A 23,632-nucleotide genomic window follows, 5' to 3' on the forward strand; every position below is an offset into this window, starting at 1 on the left:
CCAGGCCTTCCTGTCCTCTACCATTCCCCGGAGTCCATTTAAGTTTGCACCTACTGCTTCAGTGACTCCATCCAGCCACCTCATTCTCTGTCGTCCCCTTCTTCTTTTGCCCTCAATTGCTCCCAGCATTAGGCTCTTCTCCAGGGAGTCCTTCCTTCTCATGCGGTGGCCAAAGTTGCTTCTTGACCTGCATATAGGTTTCTCAAGAGACAGATAAGATGCTCTGGTATTCCCATCTCTTTAAGAACTTGCCACAATTTTTTTTCTCCACACAATCAAAGGCTTTAGCATAGTCAATGAAGCAGAAGTAGATGTTCCTCTGGAACTCCCCAGCTTTCTCCATGATCCAGCGTAAGTTGGCAATTTGATCTCTAGTTCCTTTGCCTCTTTGAAATCCTGCCTGTACTTCTGGAAGTTCTCAGTTCACATATTGCTGGAGCCTAGCTTGCAGGATTTTGAGCATAACTTTGCTAGCATGAGAAATGAGTGCAATGGTACGGTAGTTTGAACATTCTTTGGCATTTCCCTTCTTTGGGATTGGAATGTAAACTGACCTTTTCCAATCCTGTGGCCACTGTTGAGTTTGCTGGCATATTGAGTTTAGCACTTTTACTGCATCGTCTTTTAAGATTTTGAATTGTTCAACTCAAATGCTGTCACCTCCACTAGCTTTATTGTTGCTCAAACTTCCTAAGGCCCATTTGACTTCACATTCCCGGATGTCTGGCTCCAGGTCAGTGACTACCCTATTGTGGTGATCAGGGATGTTAAGCTCGCTCTTGTATAGTTCTTCTGTATAATTTTGCCACCTTTAAAAAATCTCTTCTACTTCTGTTAGGTCCCTACCATTTTGGTCCTCTATCATACCCATCTTTGCATGAAACGTTCTCTTCATATCTCCAATTTTCTTAAAAACATCTGTGGTCTTCCCCATTCTATTGTTTTCTTCTATTTGTTTGCACTGTTCAGAGATACACCCTTGTAAATCTACTGAAGTCAATGGGCTTTGAAGCGTGTTAGTAGGATACACATATTCAACATTCTGATTTAGCTACATCTTCAGATTTAGCTACTACACTGCTTAATCCCAGTTCCAAATCATATCTGAACAAATTAAATTGCACTCATGACAGTACTAATAAATGTGAGACCCCACTGTTCATGACTCTCCACTGCAAGAACTTTCCAGTTGATCCTGTTCTTTGCTTCTTCCCATTTAACTAACTTTTAATCCATGAGAGGACCTGTCATCTTATCCCATGATGGCAAAGCTTGCCCAAGAGTCTTTGGTGGAGTACACTGTCAAAAGCTTTGTGGAAGTCTGAGTATCTGATGTTTACCAAATTGTCCATATACACTTCTTTGTTAACCTCCTCAAAGAACTCCAAGAGGCTGGTGAAACAGGATGTCCCTTGTAGAAGCCATGCTAATTTAACTTCGGCAGACTTTGTTTCTTTTGCCACTTAATAATTTTCTTTTTAACAACAGTTTCTGATTATTTACCTAGCCCATATGTTGGGGTAGTCAAACTGCGGCCCTCCAGATGTCCATGGACTACAATTCCCAGGAGCCCCTGCCAACATTCGCTGGCAGGGGCTCCTGGGAATTGGAGTCCATGGACATCTGGAGGGCCGCAGTTTGACTACCCCTGTGTTAGGCTAACTGGCCTGTAAATTCTCATATCTCTCCCGGAAAAAGAGTGAGTGAGTGAGTGAGTGAGAGAGAGAGAGACAGAGACAGAGACAGAGACAGAGTCAGAGACAGAGACAGAGACAGAGACAGAGAATGGTATCCAACCAATGTTAAGCATTAATAAAACCCTTTTAGTTCATTGGGCAAGTTTCAAGCATGTTTTAAGTCTTCTGGTGAAATCAAGCACGTTCAAGATGCTCACCTTTGGCATGAACATCTATTTATATTTTGATGTACTTCCATTTAGAATTGTGTAACTCTCTCTGTGTGTGTGAGGGGAAATGGGATCCAGAACAAGTAATTATTTTTTTTTAAAAACCTACTTTTGTACTAAATAAACGTTTTGCCTGAATGAAACTTTGAATTGGGCTGCAAATCCGACTGCAAATAAAGTATCAATTATCTTGAAATAAGCCATTTCTGAGAACATGTTCCTTAGATGTAAACACAGGCCAAACAGTCTGCGGGGGTGAAACGGCATATTGTACAAATCTCTGTACAAAGTGGGTGCTATCAACATTTGGCTTAGGAACAAGAAAAGACAGAAGAACCACCATATTGTATTTCTTTGAGCAAGACCGAGCAAAAGATATATTAAGAAATTCTTGGATAACACTGATATCACATGTATTGCTTGTTCCTTTATAACAGTGGTTCCCAAACTTATCTGGTCTACCATCCCCTTTCCAGAAAAAATATTACTCAGCGCCCTGGAAATTAATTTTTTTTATTTTAATAGTTATTCATCACCCCCAAATGCACCTGTGGCCCATTGCCGCCCCCCTGGATCTCTGCAGCACCCACCAGGGGGCGGTAGCGCCCACTTTGGGAATCACTGCTTTATAACATTGTCAGACTGTCTATCTTCATGAGGGGCAGAGTTAACATTATCATAGAGCGTTCAAGTAGGAAGCTATGTTGGCCTGAAGCAGCAAAACAAAGTTGGCATCCAGTGGTATCCTGAAGACCAACAAAGGTGGTGAATGGCCATAAATAAGCATGCAAATAAGCATGCAGTCCCACTGGACTCAAACCTCTTCCCCTGTGTGATTGTTAACCTTTGTATTTGCATGCTTATTTATGGCCATCTGTTCCACTTAATACTTCTGGTAAGGCCTTGGAGGAGGAGCTGGTCTCATGGCTGAAGTGCCACTCAGTGCTTAACACCCACTCAGGGTGGCTGTCCTGCTCCTGAGTGCCTCCTCCTCCAACTGGAATGCCTCTCTGAAGCAGCCAGCCAATTGCCTTCCATCCCCCACCCTAGACCACCTCCTCCTCCTTCCACTTCCCTCTGAGGCTTGGAGGCTGCAGATCCCTGCTGCATCAGAGCTGGCCTGCCGGTGAGTTCCATAACAGCATCCTGCAACCTTTCTAAGTCTGGGGGGAGGGAGAGGCCATCCACAGAGTTCTTCCACTCTGCCCTCCCCTCCAATTTAGTACCAATTGTATTCCTGAATGCAATGGGCTTGGCCCCTAGTGTACAGATAACTGCCTTTATCCAATATTAGCTCTTATCACCCAGATTCTTATACATCTTGACTCTAGCTACCCCTTCCTGGCAATTAACCTCCCCTCCACACACACACACACACCATCTCCACTTATATGTAATGGTTGAGGATATTCTGTTTCACTGCATCTGAAAAAGTGTACATGCACACAAATGCTTACACCTTGAATAAAACGTAAACAACTGCTGGTATCATGTGCACTTCTGGGGGGGGGGGAAGAGACAGGCTATTTATATTTATATTTATATTTATATTTATATTTATATTTATATTTATATTTATATTTATATTTATATTTATATTTATATTTATATTTATATTTATATTTATATTTATATTTATATTTATATATTTATATATCACCGCTTTCAAATGTCCCACGGCAGTTTACAAAAATCAGTGAATACAATAAAATCCCCTAAAACCCATTAAAACATAGTTAAAACACAATTTTGTGGTTGCTCTAAGAATCGCAGAGAACCTATTTGGGCATTTCTTATGTATGGCTCATGCTATAAATTGTTTCATTCCTTGCAGTCTTCACACTCACCTGTCCAGACGTATCTGTATCTGAGAGAATAGACTGCATTCCAGATCAAGTGGCAACAAAGGTATGAAAAAATGTCATTGGAGTAAGAAGTTAATACATTGGTGGCTACGTAATTGTCATGGAAATAAGGACAGCCGTCAGGTTAAGTGTGGACAAACAGAGAAATTTACCAAAGAAGTGTTCTCACTGGCTAAATAGAGATAGATAATGATCCTCTCGTATGAAGAGTAGTCTTAAGACAAGAGTACTTATCCATTAAGTGTGTAGACGCATAATACCCAGTCACATAAACCATCTAGCCAACAGGAAATTGTTAATTTTCTAAAGGCATTTCTATCACTTCAGAGTTCTATTTGTGTCCTTTGCTGCGAACTTAAATGGACTCCGGGGAATGGTAGAGGACAGGACGGCCTGGAGGATCATTGTCCATGGGGTCGCGATGGGTCGGACACAACTTCACAACTAACAACAACAACAAAGCGGGCTACAAATGTCATCCATAAATACAGCACTGCCATTCTGTGCATTGTAACTGCATGTACCATGATGGAAATAGTGGAAGATGAACTTCATGGTCTTCAAAGTCTTCAATATGATCAACTTTAGTGGCTCAACCTTCCTTTCATCTAGACTGACTTGAAATTACCCATTGACCTCTGTTAAGATGGAGAGACCAGAGAGCAATTAGGTCTTGCTATCATTTACTGAAGCAGGTGAATTCCTGAGAGGTTATTATTTAAGCTCGGATAATAGTATTGAGTGTCAAAAGTCTCTCCAATAACATGGACCTTCAATGAACTATTGATGTGGCTATGAGAGAATTAACTGTAGTTGAGCTTTGATCTTTACCTTCTTTTAAAACAAAGATAATTGTTATCATAACATTATCTCCAATCGCTATTAATGTTGAACATGGAGTGTTGGTAACTTTTGCTTCTCTGCCTTCATCCAGACTCTAGGCCAGGGGTAGTCAAACTGTGGCCCTCCAGATGTCCATGGACTACAGTTCCCAGGAGCCTCTGCCAGCAAATGCTGGCAGGGGCTCCTGGGAATTGTAGTCCATGGACATCTGGAGGGCCTGCAGTTTGACTACCCCTACTCTAGGCAGTAACCAGCTGGATATGTCCTCCATTTTGAAGTCCTAGTTGGGGAATTGCACAAAGTGAATTTCCCAAATTTCCCAAATACTTAGCACGAGCTACAGGAGAACAACCAGCAGGCTGCAGGGTGGTGAGCCCATGGGATTATATGCCTGTTCCCCATCTCTTTCCCTGCTTCAGAGCTATCCACCTGAATTCTGGGCTGTAATGGATGGCCTTTCATCGATCTTTCATAATGTTGGCATGTTGTTAGTTTGTTATCACACTGATATTCCAAAAGACGGATACTGTGAATGTTAAGAGGATATTGAATGTCTATAGAATATTTTTGATTGCTATTATCACAGCAGGCGGTTGTTCTGCACGGGGACACATCCCTTTTTTGGAGGGGGGGAGACTGAGCCTGGCTATTGGACTCCTTCATATCGAGAGCCCCCACAGTGGCGCTCCCAGTCTGGCAGGGAGAAAAGGTAGAGGTCTGTACCTATGTGGTTCCCAAAATTGCCTGCTACCCCCAAGGTTGCAGCAGGTGAATGGAGCTAGACTACAATTGAAGATGGAATATTTTGTTTGCTCCATGTGGGGCTGCTGGGCTGTTTCCTCGCAGTCAGTTGGCCACAAGATGGCAAGATCTGCACACGTTGCTCCTTGCAAGGGGACTTGTGTTTGCCAAATTATTGCCAATAGATTGGCTTGGGTATTCTCCTTTAAGACCTCAAAACATGCCCTCCTGTCACGCAATCAAACTGGAATGTAGAAATGGAGCCTGGCATAGAAAATAATTTCAGATGGACAAATTAAAGGAGGGAACGAAATCTGCGTATTACTCTGATCAAGGCAGAGGATGGATGGATGGATGGATGGATGGGTAGGTAGGTAGGTAGAATATAGGAAGTATAGAATGAAATATAATTGTGTAAAATTCAGTTCTGATCAAGAAAAACACATAGACAACTCACCAAGGTAATTGACCTGTAATGAGTAGAGAGTTCCAAGTTTTGTCAATACCTATTCTGAATTATACATCTCAAATCGCAATTCAATTGGGGATGGAGAAGTTTCTCAGCCCTTTAGCTTGTTACCATGTATGTTTGGTGGCAAGCCTCATGGAATATGGACCAAAATGACTTCCCTGTAGGGATGCGTACCCTTGTTAAATAGTATCATCTCTAAGCCTAACTAGACTCCCTGATACGGCTAGAGTATTGGTAGATCTGCAACATGATTCCTCATTTGACTGCTATGTGAAGTAAAGATGCTCTTTCAAGTACAAAACAATTCAGGAGAAACACGTCCCCAAGCCCGAGGAAGGATAAATGTGAAATAATGAACAAATCAGGTGTTACACCATGTCTTTCACACATATTCCTTTTAACAGCAAAGCTTAGATTGAAACTTCAGACGGCTGGCGTAGCATTAAAAACAGCTACGGCAATCTAGAAGGAATGATGCGTCGCTTGCACGAGAAGTCAGAATTAATATGGATGTTCAAAATATATTTCCCACAAAACAGAGCATATTAAATCAACTTAGTCATGCAACAGGAAGTCAAACGCTTCCCGAGTGTGCTCCGAAAGATGTCTCTTGCTACCAGGCAATTTTCTTGTATTTTTTATTTATTAAAAACTGTCTTCCACTGAAGGGAAATCTGTGTCAGTGATTATGAGTTCAATACAAATTCATTAGCTCCCAACAAGCTATCAACTGAATCACGGATAATGCTTCAAAGGTCGGTTTGCACTTTCTCCTTCTTTGTTATGACAAGTCGTCTGAAAGCATTGCAGCCCTCCACTCAAACCAGTTGTCAGAAGGATCAATGAAATAATAGGACAGATTCTCTCTCCTCCCCCCCCCCTGATAGGAACAAGAGGCTAGAAGAGAGTGAACATTTCATCCTTGAAAATGTTGCCATTGCGGTCCTGCACAAATAAGGCCACAAGTTGAAATACACTCTTATGAGCGCTTTTGTTAAAGGATATATGTTAAAAGAGTGATGGAAACAACAGACTTTGGAGATGTAAGGTTTGCTTTGTGTCCATGGGTGGCTAACACAAATCTTTATGTAACTATGGAATCTGCATGAGAGGGACTAAATCAGAATGCCCTTGAACTAGTTCATAATGTCATTCGCAGTTAATGGGAATAAAATCTGCCCAAGTCCCAGGGGTAGTCAAACTGCGGCCCTCCAGATGTCCATGGACTACAATTCCCATGAGCTCCTGCCAGCGAATGCTGGCAGGGGCTCATGGGAATTGTAGTCCATGGACATCTGGAGGGCCGCAGTTTGACTACCCCTGCCCTAGAGGTTTACTAATGTCTGAAGAGGTGGGGCTCAGAGAGCCCTGCTGTTACTGTTCGGTGAGAGCAGTACTATCAGGGCTATGAGGAGCCCAAGACTGCATGTGGAGGAGCAGGGAATCAAACCTGGTTTGCCAGATTAGAAGGTATTAGTCTTAACCACTACACCATGCTGCCAGACACCACTGCTTCTATAGCCTCAAGCTGTGGCATACCTGGAGTTTTCCCTTTCCTCTTCTTGTTCTTATCATTTGGAGGGGAGGGATCTGTTCTATTATTTCATTGATCTTTCTGACAACTGGTTTTAGTGGAGTACTGCAATGATTTCAGACAACCAGCTTGTGTAGTGGTTAGAAGTGTGGACTTTTAATCTGGCGAGCCGGGTTTGATTCCCCGCTCCCCCACATGCAGCCAGCTGGGTGACCTTGGGCTCGCCACAGCACTGATAAAGTTGTTCTGACTGAGCAGTAATATCAGGGCTCTCTCAGTCTCACCCACCTCACAGGGTGTCTGTTGTGGGGAGAGGAAAGGGAGGGCGAATGTAAGTCACTTTGAGACGCCTTTGGGTAGAGAAAAACAGCATATAAGGACCAACTCTTCTTTTTCTTTGTCTTCTTCTTCAAGGTAATTGGGTCACGGGGTGTGGGTGGAAAAGGATGCCAGCCTCCATGTGGGACCTGAGGATCCTTCAGCATTACTGGTCATCTACTTACTGGATAAAATTGAGGCTTTGGAGAAAATGACACTTTGGAGGGTGGACTCTAGGGCAGGGGTAGTCAAACTGCAGCCCTCCAGATGTCCATGGACTACAATTCCCATGAGCGTTCGCTGGCAGGGTCTCATGGGAATTGTAGTCCATGAACATCTGGAGGGACACAGTTTGACTCCCCCTGCTCTAGGGCATTATACCCCACTAAAGTCACTGTCCTGCCTGGGCTCTATTCCTAAATCTCCAGGAGTTTCCCAATCTGGATCTGAGGACCTTATCTCCCATTCCATGCTGGTGGCCAGGGGCAGCTGGCAAGCCTAGATGGGATAAACTGAAGTAATCCATCTATTCCAATCAGTCCATTTTGGACCCAGCTAAGCTATGGAAGATATGGAGTTTGATCTGAAATAGATCTAGAGGTTCCACAGAGATCTGGCTGGTCTAACCCTGGTGCCAATGGGTATCTGGGCCTTGACTAAGTTTTCAGGGTTCTGCGGGGCCTGTGAAATGGCACTCTTCCACCAGGCCTAAATTTTAAGCAAGGGCAGTTTATAATTACATTGGGCTGTCCTCCTTCCCCCCACTCACCTTGCCCCCATTACCGGCTCCCCCCTCCCACCTACTACCATCAGAATTATTGATAACCACCAGCAAGAGGATGGTGAACTGAATGAATTGGCGGAAGGATGGAGCATTTTAGAATGAAGAATTTTTAACCTATCAATGTATTATATTATATTTTATAGAAAGTTGATTTTATATGATAATTTATTGTTGAAGACCATCCCAATTCAGCTTGCGGGGAGGGAGCAGTCAAGAAATCAATTCATAAACAAGTACAAAATAAATGAAAGATAAGAGATGCCCATAATGTCTCTCCCCAAAATGTTGGAGGTATCCTAACACAATTTCTTATTGCAAAACCGTGCCACTGTTAACGTACATGGATGGATGCTAAAACCATAGAATCATAGAATCAAAGAGTTGATTCTCATACAGGCCATCTAGTCCAACCCCCTGCTCAACGCAGGATCAGCCCAAAGCATCCTAAACCATCCTCAGATCTTAGTTATTTTTGGAGGTTAAGTTTGGTGCCGCTTCACTGTGACACTCATTGATAATCTCATCTTGTAGTGGCTTTTCCCCCACTGAGAGCTGCTTCCAAACTCATGGGGAGGGGGGAAGCCATCCAAAATGATGTAATCGCATGATAAAAGCTTCAAATGACCACACTTCTTGTCAATAATAACTAAGAAGTTCACATAAAATAAAATGCACATAACTATTGATTTCCTGCTACAGGGTGATAGAGAGCCAACTTTAGAGAATCATTAAAAAAAAAACAACCTATGTAGACGTATTAGAAGGTTATCAACTGCTGTGATCTGCAGTGTGTAGCAACTTCCATTATTTTTTAAAATTACTATTATATGGCAGAGAGCTTGTAGTTAATGGACGGGTGACAAAAGCACTGTATCCTGTTCAAGCTAAACAGCAAGCACGTGTGCAAATATCTGGAAGGCCAAAACAAATGCTATAATTAGAAGCCACCATTTTACAGACCTTACAGAGAGAAAGGCCAGGCTTGGTTCCGCATTCCTCCACATGTGCCTAGCTGGGTGACCTTGGGCTAGTCACAGTTCTGTTAGAGTTGTTCTCACAGAGCAGTTCTTCCAGAGCTCTCTCATCTCCACCAACCTCAGAGGGTCTGTTGCAGAGAGAGGAAAGGAAGGTGATTTTAAGCCCCATTGAGACTCCTCTTTGAAGATGAAGGTGGAATATAAAAACCAACTCTTCCTCTTTCTAAGTTGAGCCATTTTAAGTTGGAAGTGTATTTTTAAACTCTGTGTTATCATGCAATGGCTAAAATACAGCTGTTGGAGGATGTCTCCTTAAACTGGAAAGTTTCGATCTCTTATCAGTAGAGAGGAGAATCAAGGCCCTCTACAAGGTGAGTTAGGCTGATCAGGTGTGTCCTTGACCTCCAAGTGACCTCCTGCTCTGAATGAGAGCATGCCCCTCTTCTGCTTCATACAACATTTATCGTCTTGGAAGTTGTGTTGGGTAGAACAAATAAGTGTACATTCTGGGCATCTATAAAAGTGGACTAGCGTGTTCCGAGGAAAAGCATCAGAGGATGACTTGAACACATGAATTTCCATAGTGTTATAATTATCACGTTTGCCTAACATACGACACATACCTGGTTTGAATCCAGGCAGAAATTATGAGTTAATTTCTGTGTGTTCTTTAGTTTAGGCTTCCTTAATGCTTGAGAACTCTTTATTTCAAAAGTAGAAGATACTTGGGGTGTCAGGCTCTTGTTCCCTTGAGGTCTTCAGGCAAATATTTGTGAAACAGCTGTCAGCGGAGCAAGGGGTTGGACTAGTCTGCACAAGGCTTTCTAACTCCGTGATGCTATGAACAAATCAGTCTTACAAATCTACCCCGAGAAGCTTGCAAAATACAACATTGTCTAGAAATGAATTTAAAGGGCTTTGCTGCTACTGAAGTGATCCTCCTTTTCTTATGAATGATACAGGAGCTCTGCGTACTCCGGGGCTGCTGCTGGAATCCCTATAATGAAACATCTATACCCTGGTGCTACTTTTCCAACAGTCATGGTTACCGCATGGATGGATCACGGAAAGACAACCAAGCAGGTAAGAAGGACATTGTATGCAAATAAGGCCTACGTTTATCGTTGACATTGGTGATTTGTGTAAAACTTCTTCAGATAAATAGGACAGGGAGTCATTCTGGCTATGTGGATCAAATGTTAGGATACAAACACTGATCCCAGGTAGGCTTGATCTATCTATCTATCTATCTATCTATCTATCTATCTATCTATCTATCTATCTATCTATCTATCTATCTATCTATCTATCTATCTATCTATCTATCTATCTATCTATCTATCTATCTATCTATCTATCCATCTATCCATCTATCCATCCATCCATCCATCCATCCATCCATCCATCCATCCATCCATCCATCCATCCATCATCTATCTACCGACCTACTGACCTACGTCTGTCTGTCTTTCTGTCTGCCTGTCATCTACTTACTTACTTTCAAATTTGTATACCGCTGCTCTCCATTCGAACTTGCGCCGGTTTCAATAAGCTCCCGGAATTTACAGGCATTCACAAGTCCCATTCAACTTAAAATTCAAGAGCTGTCTTCTCCCCCCCCCCAAGAAAATCCTCCCTCTTTCCTTAACTCACAGGATTGCTGGGCTGAAAATAAAGTCAGAATTGTACCATTTGCCATTCATGTAAGCACTGCAATCTTTGCAGCAAGTGCCTTTGAATAAAATGAGAGGTGTTTTTGATTAAGCATAAGTTGGATTGCGCTGCTAATGTGCCATAAGTGTCATCAGTAGCTAATTTTGCAGATAGGCCATTTTTGGAGGTTACTGTGTATTGCCAAACTTACTACCCGTTAAGAGAAGTGCTTCTCCCTCTCATCTTGCCTTTCACTTGCTGCGTGGAAGCAGGGAGCTGTGTTTATCCCGAGAAGGTGGTTGTTGACTCTAATTTCAGTTGTTCTAAACAGTGTCCCCCACTGTTGTTGTTTTTTTTTAAAGGATTTGAGGCCAAGTTAAGAATGCTGCCTGCTCCATCCCTGTTTGGGGGTGACATTGATTCCCTTCTTCTGACTGCAGAATATCAGACAAGAAATCGGTTCCGGTTCAAGGTGAGACCATTCCTTGTAGTAATTAGCATTACGTGCTTACGGTTCTTACAGTATTTGCTGGCGTATAAGACTACTTTTCCCCCCTGAAAAACATGCCTCCAAGTGGGGGGGTCGTCTTATACGCCGGGTGCACTTCAGTTGGGATAGACATAGCTGGCCATAGTGGCCCATAGTACTGTATTTTGAGTGGAAATGTTGTGGGGTCGTCTTATACGCCCAGTCGTCTTATACGCCGGCAAATACGGTAATTCCAAAGGAGGTTCTGGTGGCCCATGCGGAAAATGTACCGCAGTCAGTGGAGTGAAGCACACTTTGTTCTTGACCCTTTGCTGCATATTTCAGAACAGTAAAAATAAATCCACTTAACAAACAAATCCATTGAAAAAAGGTCTCTTAAAAAAGAAAACTTTATTATTTAGCCTTCTGAGATTCTTGACCTATTAGGCTGGCTGCCTTTCTAGCCTCGACCCCTTTTAGGTCTGGAGGTGGGATTTTTTAATGGAGTGGACTAGGGGAAGCATTAAAAAAAGACCGGAACCCACAACTGTCTCCTACAGTGCGCTAATGAGAGTTACACTCTTCTAAGACAATTGACTTCAATGGAGTTGCTGGCGGCAGAAAGGGCCACCGAGTCACAGTTGACTTAAGTTGACCCTGCGGGGTTTTCAAGACAAGAGATGTCCACAGGTGGTTTGCCATTGCCTGCCTCCGTGTCACAACCCTGGCGTTCCATGGAGGTCTCCCATCCCAGTTCCGAGATCTGATGAGGCTGCACTAGCTTGGGCTATCCAGGTAAGAGAGTTAGGAGGGTGTGAGGCCAGTGCTGCTAGGCAGTACGATGCATTTGAAACTCTTCTTGCTGGTAAATGGGATTTGCCATGAACGCATGAGAAATCCATGGATTAAGGAAATAATCTCATGATACAGCAAACTCTACGGAGGATGGGGTTGCCCCATGGCATACCTGACATGGCCGTGAGATCTGCTTTATTGCAATGGATTGGATAAGAATAGCCTTTTAAAACTTACAAAGAGGATTTGAGTTGAGGGCGCAGGAAAGTGGCTGGTTCCTTTACTACTAACGGAACCCATATTGCAACAATATCAAGAGAGCTATTTATTCTGTGGGCCACTTACTCTTGGTATGACACTTCCCCCTTCCACCCCCCTTCTCGTTGTAAATGACTCTCAGATGCTCGCAGGAACATTTCCAGTTTGGAGCTAAAGGCTGTAGTCATGCTCACGGTTAGATGCTTACATTAAAATGGGCATCTGTTGGTTTTGTCAGGATCAGTCCCCTGCTCTCTGCCATGTTTGCATCAACTGAACCAGAGAGACTCCATCTTTGTGTGTGTGTAACCTCTGCTGCTGAGAGCCAGTTTGGTGTAGTAGTTAGTAGTGTGGACTTCTAATCTGGCATGCCAGGTTCAATTCTGCACTCCCCCACATGCAACCAGCTGGGTGACCTTGGGCTCGCCACGGCACTGATAAAACTGTTCTGACCAGGCAGTGGTATCAGCACTGTCTCAGCCTCACCCACCTCACAGGGTGTCTGTTGTGAGGAGAGGAATGGGAAGGCGACAGTAAGCCGCTTTGAGCCTCCTTCGGGTAGGGAAAAGCAACATATAAGAACCAACTCTTCTTCTTCTTCTTCTTCTTCTTCTTCTTCTTCTTCTTCTTCTTCTTCTTCTTCTTCTTTCCCATGTAACCATTATGCTTATGACTCTGTAGTTTTCCGTTTGATCCTCTGTTCTCCCTTTGATCCCCCTCCCTAGCTTTTCACACTGCATGTTCTCCCTGCTGTGATACTTTATTACCAGTGCCCCTGTAAACATCTTATCTGTAGGTTGAGGCGCCAAGCTGACCAAGGCCGCGCTAACAGAGACACTTTGGCAGGAAGCCTGGGATGGCACCTGGGTGGAGGAGGAAACCCCTCCCCTTGGGAACGGGTCTCGTTTCAGCGGGAGAATTGTATTGATAACTGCTTGCTTCCCCGATATCGAACAGTCTTGGTTTCAGATGTTTGAGTAGTCAGATCTACTTCCAATTAAAGCTTTCTTTCTATAGAAGCCTTGTTGTGAGTTTTGTCTGCCTTTGACAGGTTTGTAGCCGCTCAGCTCTGCACGCAGCCGTGGCTGAGACTGAGTTGAATCACAGTGGTTTTCAAACGATGTACAGGAGAACTGTAGAGTTCCTTCGAAGCTCATCGAGGCTTTCCTACTAAGAAGATTTTCTAAGCTTGGGTTGCTAACAGTGTTCTTCTACCCCCTCCCCCCCACACACAAACACTGAGCAGTGAAGTCCACATTTTGTGCAGAAGAGAACTGCTGTAATTTTTAAATGGGCAATGAGAAGTGTAAAACCCTGCATGGCTCCAGATTGCTACTGAGAAAGGGTTGCCAAATACCTGGAGACTTAGGGGGTAGAGCCAGCAATGGGCAGGATTTGGGACAAGGAGGCACCTCAGTGGAATAAAATGCTATGGAGTCCAACCTCCTAGGTATCCATTTTCTCCAGGGGGATGGATTTGTTTTGTCTGGAGATGAGCTATAATTCCAGGAGATCCCCAGGCCCCACCTGGGGATTGGCAACTTTAGCAGGGCTTCCTGTGTTCATGAGCAGCCATTCATGTGTACAGTTTAAAGGGAACACTAGTTGCTAAATCTTAAGACTGTTTTCACAGCCACTAAATTGGCACAATGTTTAAATCCTCCATGGAATTACAAGCATTTCAGACAAAAATCTCATGATTCAGGCACAGTTCTGAATATACTCCCTGTTTACCCCCACGGTTTGCAAATGCTGGTAAAGCCATATTCCTCCCCATCCTCTGGGAGGGAATTCACATTTACTTAAAGTAGGTCAAAAGAGTTGAGTTGGCTTCCTCCTCTGTTTTCCACCTCAAAGAATAATGCTTCAATTCTGACCAATGGTCCGCTTTCACCAAATCCCACCTTCCCCAGGTTCCATCTTGAAATTTCCAGGAATTTCCTAATCCAAACTTGGTAGCTGTATTTTAGCAGTCTTCCCCTTCAGTGTAATATTTTCATAGAGATGTCCATGTGGGGGTAGCAGCAAATTTCAAAAAACCTGTGACCCAAATTATGTGAATTGAAGCTGTGCTTCAATTGTACCTTCACATTTTATGTACCTTCACATTTTATGAAAGGTGCAGGAATATTGCACAGATGACAAAGAGTCTTTTAGGAAAGGGATGCAAAAGCAGAAGAAGTTTGAAAATCAGCATTCGGAGAACAGACGTGTAAAAGAGTATTGTTTGGGGGAATCCTCTAAAATTAGGTACAGGAATTTAATTTGAAGCAAAGGAGAGCATAAATGCCAGTCTAAACACAAGCAAAGATAATCCCAAAGTAGAATTATCTGCACAAATCCTTGTTAGCATAAAAACATGAGGTTGATTTGACTTCTTGATGCTTCCTCAAGTTTTCAAAAGGTAAATAATCTGGATGCAGTCATTATAACAAGCATTTTATACGAAGAGATTCTTCAATAGGATTTGCCAGATTTATATCAGAATACAGTTGACATATTGATTCAATGCCAGTATCAAATTTCCCAATAGATTTCAGGTTTTCACATCAAATCCTGTCAACCAAAAATCAGAACTTAATACTGTTGCCAAATTGGAAATGCCTCAGTTGAAATAGGACCGTTATGTCAATGGAAGTATTTGAAATTTTGATAAATTTACTGTTATATAAGAGTCTATATTATTATAATTAATATTATCATCTTAACATATGTACAGCATTCAGAGTGTTTCATGCAGATTATTTTGGGAGAAAAAAAAAATTGAGAGGGAACTCAGAAGGGGAAACTGAAAAGATTTAGGGTGGCCAGCTAGCGACAGGCACCCAATGGAAGACTGAGGGGGCAGGGACATGGGGTGGTGGTGGGGGGGGGGGTGCCATTACATTAATGGCAAGATATCAGTTCAGAGGTAAACCCAGAAGTGACATTCTAGGTAACACTGTGTGTGAACGAGACCTTGGGGTACTTGTGGATTGTAAACTAAACATGAGCAGGCAGTGTGATGCAGCGGTAAAAAAGGCAAATGCCATTTTGGGCTGTATCGACAGGGGCATCACATCAAAATCACAAGATGTCATAGTCCCATTGTATAAGGCACTGGTCAGACCACACCTGGAGTACTGTGTGCAGTTCTGGAGGCCTCACTTCAAGAAGGACGTAGATAAAATTGAAAGGGTACAGAGGAGAGCGACGAAGATGATCTGGGGCCAAGGGTCCAAGCCTATGAAGATAGGTTGAGGGACTTGGGAATGTTCAGCCTGGAGAAAAGGAGGTTGAGAGGGGACATGATAGCCCTCTTTAAGTATTTGAAAGGTTGTCACTTGGAGGAGGGCAGGATGCTGTTTCTGTTGGCTGCAGAGGAGAGGACACGCAGTAATGGGTTTAAACTTCAAGTACAACGATATAGGCTAGATATCAGGAAAAAAAATTTCACAGTCAGAGTAGTTCAGCAGTTGAATAGGCTGCCTAAGGAGGTGGTGAGCTCCCCTTCACTGGCAGTCTTCAAGCAAAGGTTGGATACACACTTTTCTTGGATGCTTTAGGATGCTTAGGGCTGATCCTGCATAGAGCAGGGGGTTGGACTAGATGGCCTGTATGGCCCCTTCCAACTCTATGATTCTATGATTACACTGGAAATGAAGAAGAGTTGGTTTTATGCCCCACTTTTCACTCCCCGTAGGAGTCTCAAAGCAGTTTATAATTGCCTTCCCTTCCTCTCTTCACAACAGACCCCTGTGAGGTAGGTGAGACTGAGAGAGCTCTGACAGGACTGCTCAATCAGAGCAGCACTATCAGGATTGTGGCGAGCTCAAGGTCACCCAGCTGGCTGCATGTGGAGGAGTGGAGAATCAAACCCAGCCCTCCAGATTAGAAGCCACCATTTTTAACCACTATACCAAGCTGGCTGTAGGATTCAGCAGAAACTATGGTATCAAGGGGTTTACCCCAGAAATGATGTCATGCTGTCAATGCAGTGGAAGTCTGAGGAAAGCTAGACTTCATGTATTGATTGAAAATAGTAATCTTTGGCTGCAGACTTTGAGTGTCTGCTATAATGTCCAGCTCTCAGTGAAGGCCATACTACATAGCAAGGTTATAGTGCAGAGATCACTGAGATCACTGAGGCAGATTATGCCCCACAATGGAAATTCAACATGCTTATACTGTTTTGAGGCCTTTGACTGAGTGGAGAGGGTGCTAGTGAACATGTCCAAGGGACCAAGCCCTATGAAGATAGGTTGAGGGACTTGGGAATGTTCAGCCTGGAGCAAAGGAGGTTGAGAGGGGACATGATAGCCCTCTTTAAGTATTTGAAAGGTTGTCACTTGGAGGAGGGCAGGATGCTGTTTCTGTTGGCTGCAGAGGCGAGGACACACAAGTACGGTATCAGGAAAAGAAATTTCACAGTCAGAGTAGTTCAGCAGTGGAATAGGCTGCCTAAGGAGGTGGTGAGCTCCCCCTCACTGGCAGTCTTCAAGCAAAGGTTGGATACACACTTTTCTTGGATGCTTTAGGATGCTTAGGGCTGATCCTGCATAGAGCAGGGGGTTGGATTAGATGGCCTGAATGGCCCCTTCCAACTCTATGATTCTATGATTCTATGATTTTATGATTCTATGATTCTATGTTAAGTCTCAAGCATTGTTCAGTTTTACTATAGGCATGCTAGACCATCCTTTTAGTGAAAATGCATTGGTCAGGGGGAAAAAATTGCTTCCAATAATAAGATCTAATTGATAAAAATAGGCTTTTAAAGTAGGAGGCTGAAGAACACCCAGCCAATCAGAAACTGTGCATGGATTCATTAACTACAGCTGCTGAGGTTGACCAATGAATCTACTATTTAATTCTGAAGCCTAATAGTATTAATTATATCCGTTAAATATATAGCGTGAGTGCTACCAATTCAGAAACACACCATAGTAAGGGAAAGTGTGCTACTAGATAAGCAGATGTTAAATTGACGGGCGGGGGGGGGGGAGTCCCTGTTACAATGCTTTAATTGATATATATATATATATATATTTACAGATCACTGATCCCAACAATGCAAGATATGAAGTCCGACCTGAGATTCTGAACCCCTTTGCAGGGACGGTGGACAGCACCTTCAACTACAGAGTGGAACTAATTGAAAATCCATTTGGCATCAAAGTGATCAGGAACAGCAACAACAAAGTTCTGTAAGCGAGATGTTTGCTTTTGTTTTAACACTGTCCAAGCATTCCCTTTATTCTACTTATCTTTCCATTTACTTATTTTTCCATCTACTTATTTTTCCATTTATATCTCTCCACTCCCAACAATGTGGCTCATGACAGGTAACAATAAACAGCCCAGCATTACAACCCCCCTAATCCCTATAAAAACCCACCCTCCTAGGTGGTGAAAATTCCTATACTTCCAGAGGTTTTCAAAATCTCTTGGTTTCCGGGAACCTGCAGAATGCTCGAAGACTTGCCATGGAACCTCTGACTGCACAGGATTCTGGGAAATGATCCATGGTACAAACTGTCCATGCATGTATTTGTTGCAATGGCCTCAGAAAGATCACTTGTATTATTGCGTAGCAGCAGAATACACATTAAATGCCTCTTGGAAACATTAGGTAGTTTATTGCACAGCCAGTGTGTTGTAGTGATTAAAAGCCCCAAATAGCCACCTAGAAATGCTGGTCTCACTGCTGGGAGATGGGAATGCTTTAGGATGCTTAGGGCTAGTCCTGCGTTGAGCAGGGGGTTGGACTAGATGGCCTGTATGGCCCCTTCCAACTCTATGATTCTATGATTCTATGAAAGACCAGCTCCTTAACACTCCCCCCCCCCTTGTCTGGCATGATATTAGTTGGGGAAAATCAGATTTTTAATCTAATTGTTGTTTTATGATGTAGTTTACCTGCCTTGACCTGTATTGGAGGGGCGGGCTAGAAAAATAAAGGGTTATGTCCAGAGATGTAAGTTTCAGATTGCAAACTTAGATCCAGGACTCACGTACAGACTGATTTGATGCAAAAGAGGACTTGGTTCCTCATCTTGCTAGTTATATAAAAGAGAGACTCTAAGCAGGTGCACCTTTTCTTCTGTGTCCATGATAAATGTCAACTTTCCCAATTCCCATGCCATTCAACAAGCTGAACAGAATCCTTGAAAACAGGACTCCTCACAGCACTGAAATGCAGCTCTTATATTCCTTTCAGTCAGCAAATTAATGGTACCCATGTCCTTTCTGAGTCGCTATGCACTCAGAAGAGCAACCTGGATTCTAAAAGTATTGTAGGGAGAACCCATGAGCTCTAGTGTTGTATAGGAACCCTTAAGTGAAAATGGGAGAGTGGTAATTGCTTCTTTATATACTTACAGTAACCTATGCTGTATGACATTCACAGATATGAAATCAGCAGTAATAAATGAAGGATAGTGGTATTTGTAACAGCTGGCCATCCAGATGGAGACCTGTTCTTTCAACATCATGGCTCTTGTAGGGGAGGGGGAGTGAAGGAGGGAGGAACTTATCTTAGTAAACGATACAATGTCCTATTATAAAACACCTGTTTTCCCAGCTCTGGTGGTAAGAAGATCATGGGAATAGTGGAATACGTCAGCTAAAGTATACCTGCTAAATCCCAGTGTACTGGTTACTATCTCTGCACAATGAAGGATATTGATTATGTAACACGAGTTGATGTTTTGTACCAAGTAGAGGGTTCTTTCCCGGTGATAACCATGGAACAGGTTCCTTTATATAGGTAAAAAAATGATGTTGTGTGGTCATTGATGGGATTGGCACTGGCCAATAGGAACCTTGGTTACCCAGTATGCTGTTTGGGGGTAAGGGAACTACATTTTCCCGGTCATAATGATATTGCTAATTGAAAACCGGGGAAATCATTTTCCTCACAACCGATGTTCCAGCTAGAGGAGAGGTGTTTGGAACTGCTATAACAGCTGGGTAATAACTGTGCATTCCTTGTCCAATAAGGCTCTAGTCTAGAATGGCCCTTGGAGAAAATTGGATAAAGATTCTATTCTTGATAAACCTCTCACGTAGAAATGGGAGAAAAGCAGGAGAAATACACTCTGCTTCGTTTTCAGGTCACCATTAAAGTGACAAACAAAAGATGATTAATTGCTCACCTCTTCAGAGCTGGCTTCGGTTTGGCCATTTACAGAGAAAACAACCGTAGTTCAGAGAGCTGCAGGTTTTACAGTAATGATGCTGAAACAGCCTTGGTATTTTGGAGGTACCTCTGCATGCAGACACCTTCTTTGTGCAGCTAACACAAGCAGGAAACAAGCACTGTCTAATTAAGAATTCATGAGAAGAACTGCTATGGTTGCAAATATACCACCCTCGTATTATCAAGATATGAAATGAATTGTACTGGTATAGTGCTTCAGAGACGCCTTCCAGTGAGAAACTGTGTTCAGAAGTTTCAGCTTACACAGTATCCTAGTTTTCTTTTTTTAAGTGTAAAGGTTTCTTCTTCAATACATATTAAAATATGAGGGATGAAATATGAAGACCTTCCTGCCATGGCATTTCAAGGTGACACATTCATAGCCAATCACTGGAATTTCTTGTTTTTCAAAAGTGCTGGAGCAAAAAAAAAAAAAAATGGCTCCCATCTGAAAGCAGGAACCACTCTTTTAGTTGGCTTTTTGAGATGAGATAGGTCTTTGGTATCTGCACTTTCTGCTTCAACCCTGTGCCCTCTCCATTATCCATCTGTTTAGGGGCTGAGCCAGCAGTAGTATGGGGGGAGTGAGAAAGAGGTGGTATGGATCAGGGGAAGGGAAATGGAGAATGCACAAGAGATTAGGAAGGAAGAGATTAGGAAGGTTTGTTTGGGTGGGAAGGGACTGAAATGAGGTCTCAGAATTGGCTTGAAAAGGACAGAATGAAGGAGTTGTGGGGCGGTGGGAAGTAGCATTGCCAACTTGCTCATAGCCCCTGTATCTTCTGTTCCAGTCCCTGCCCTTGCTCAGTTGAACAATAGGAACAAAATGGAGGAGGGGAGATAGCCTTGCATGATGCTCTGTGTATTGCCCACATTTCTGTGGTTTTTACCTAGGATTGCAAGGCCCCCCTCCCCAACAACCTTAGATATCGAGGAAGTTCCCAGAGTGCTGTGTGATGCTGTTTGTCCATCTCCAACCCCTACAATTCTTCTGCCTCTCCATCCCTTCCAGGTTGTAATCCTAATCCAACGTTCAGCATCCAGCATCTCCACTTAAACGGGCCAGTTAGTCAGTGATGAGAAGGACCCCTGCCTGAGATAAAATTAAAGCTGCAAGAAGCCACCATACAATTCCCTAATCCTTATACTTTAAGAATCATTGAGGTGTGGAGGTTTAGAATAGGCAGGTCAAAGTTCAAATCACCTCTTTTCCAGGAAATAGTAGACAACTAGTCACTTCCTGTCTCAACCAAACCATTATCACGGGGGTCTTGAGAGCATAAAATGGAGGACAGAAGAATAATCAAACTGTGTTCCTCAGAGGAAGGGTGGAAGAAATCTGTGACAGGCCTGTGATAGCCTCTCCAGGAAATGATGGCATAAACTGCTCGGAAAGTACATGGAACAGGAGTTCCAGAGAAGGTGTGAAAGGAGTTCCCACAGCTAAACTCTCTCAACTGTTGATTATGTTAATTCCTGATGGCGTTACTTCCATTTTTATTATGAGTTTGTATTTGTGGTACATGCATCAAAGATACCCAGAAGCACATAACATACAATTCTTACCTAAATTAGAAAGATGATCTTGAATTTGAGAAGAACCCAGTGAAACAAAGTTATATTTAAAAAGAAGATTTTTATTTACTGTACACATCTGTACTATTGAAAAGATTTCTATTAGCTAATTCAATATGATATCTTTGCCATTCTTTCAACAGCTTTGACAGCACTGTGGGACCACTGGTTTATTCTGACCAATACTTGCAGATTGCCACTCGAGTGCCCAGTGAAAATGTTTATGGGATAGGAGAACACATCCATAGACAATACCGGCATGACTTCAACTGGAAAATGTGGTCTATCTTTACCCGGGATGCCTTGCCTACTGGGGTATGTGATAAATATTGTGCTGTATTTTATTAAAAACAATAATCTGTACACCGCCCGTGGCGCCGCGGGCGCCACGGACTAAATAAAATAGTAAGGGGTTCTGGGGCGGGATGTGTCCGGGATGAGGAAGGGTCCGGATTGGACCCTTCCTCATGACAGACAATCAGAGGGACCAATCGGCAGGCGCAAAGCGCCTGCCGATTGGTCCCTCTGATTCCCAGCCCCAGTAACTGCGAGCCGCGCGCAGCGTGGCTCGCAGTTGCTCCCGGCCTGACGCGTCAGGCCGGCCCCTGAGGGAGCCCCCGGCAAGACTCCAGCCGCCGAGAACCTCCAGCCGCCGAGACTCCAGCAAGACTCCAGCCGAGGCAAGACTCCAGCCACCGAGAGGGAATCAGGGCCAGGCCGCGCCCGTGCGGCCCGATCCGCGGGCGCGGCCCGCGGGTGCGGCCCGATCCGCGGGCGCGGCCCCGCGGGCGCGGCCTGATCCGCGGGCGTGGCCTCCGAGAAGCAGCAGAAAGAACCCACCCCCCCCAGCCGCAGAAGATTAAAAAAACACAGAGGAGCCGCCGCAGCCCAGCGCACCACGCCTGGGACTCCCCACCAAAAACCTCGAGACGCCGAGGAGCCGCCACCCGCCTCCTCTTTCAGGTAGCCTGTCCCTTGCTCTGTCCCTCGCCTGCCCCTCGCTCTGGTCCCTGCCTGCTAGCGCCCATTGTCTTCTGGATACAATGGGCTTTTTTACTAGTAATAATATAATTCCATACAGTCTACCTCCCACATCAGCCATATTCTCCATGGGAACTGATCTCTGCATCTGGGAGGTCAGTTGTAATTCTGGAAGATATAGAATCATAGAAATGGAAGGGGCCATGCAGGACATCAACCCCCTGCTCAATGCACAATCAACCTCAATCATCCATGATATCTATCCAGGCAGTGCTTAAAGACTGCCAGTGAAGGGGAACTCAGCACCTCTTTAGGTAGCCAATTCCACTGCTGAAGAACTCTGACTGTGAAAAATAGATTTCTAATATCTAGCTGGTACCATTTGAAGCCATTACTACAGGTCCTATGTTGCCACCAGGAACCACTCCTTGCCCTCTTCGAAGTGACAACCTTGCAAACACTTAGGCCCATTATGCATGGAGGGGAAGGTCCGCATTCGGGGTGGACTGGCGTCGCCTAAAATCACCGATAATGCATGGCGCCAGCTGCAACCAGCCTCAGATTTGGTGCAGGCTGCCGAAAAAGCCACGTTAGCCAAACTCGGAAGAAAGCGGAGCTTCCGGGTGACCGGGGCGCAACCAGATGCGGCGCGGAAGTCGCCACGTGCATAATCGGCTACTCTGTGTTTTTCTGCCCATTGCATTGCATCCCGTCCCACACTTAAGCGGGTTGCTTCACTTCTTCCCCCTCCATGTTTTCCATGTGACCCAAAATCGCTGTTTCAGCGGCCGTGCATAATAGGCCATAATGAGTATTTGAAAGTGTCCCTTCTCAGCCTCCTGTTCTCCAGTCTGAACATTCCCCAGTCCCTCAGCCTTTCCTCATAGGGCTTGGTCCCTCGGCCTCGGATCATCCTTGTTGCTCTCCTTTGTATTCTCTCAATTTTGTCCATATCCTTTAGGCCCCACATGGAGGATGGCATCTTTAAACACTAATAGTCACCAAGACCATTTAGGCACTGGAGGTTTCATGCCGGGCTGTAGGCTGGAGTTTTAGTCGTGGCAGGTTGCCCTACCTCTTCCTGCACTCACACCATGGAGCATTTGGCCTGGTGCACCACATCCACCCCTAACTTGTGCTTCTGCATGGGAGCTGGGGCAGGGAAGTTCTCAGTGCATAAACGATCCAGGTGGGGAAGGGACATATGATAGCAACCACTACCTATAGCATGACATCACTTGGGGGAAACAAGTGGCTTTGAAATGACATCATGCCTCTGTA

The 23,632-nt window shown here is 44.0% G+C and overlaps 1 protein-coding gene across 1 annotated transcript in view; it reads left to right on the top strand.

Annotated features, from left to right (window-relative positions):
* The window catches only part of SI (sucrase-isomaltase), a 107,574-nt gene that overhangs the window by 4,353 nt on the left and 79,589 nt on the right, over positions 1 to 23,632 (top strand). The window contains exons 3-7 of the mRNA XM_077348509.1: positions 3,741 to 3,814; positions 10,403 to 10,523; positions 11,456 to 11,565; positions 17,650 to 17,801; positions 21,514 to 21,685. Coding sequence (XP_077204624.1) covers positions 3,741 to 3,814; positions 10,403 to 10,523; positions 11,456 to 11,565; positions 17,650 to 17,801; positions 21,514 to 21,685 — 629 coding nt within the window. The remainder of the gene's footprint in view (positions 1 to 3,740; positions 3,815 to 10,402; positions 10,524 to 11,455; positions 11,566 to 17,649; positions 17,802 to 21,513; positions 21,686 to 23,632) is intronic.

The sequence above is a fragment of the Paroedura picta genome, chromosome 8 (assembly GCF_049243985.1).
Source record: "Paroedura picta isolate Pp20150507F chromosome 8, Ppicta_v3.0, whole genome shotgun sequence".
Classification (NCBI taxonomy): Eukaryota; Metazoa; Chordata; class Lepidosauria; order Squamata; family Gekkonidae; genus Paroedura; species Paroedura picta.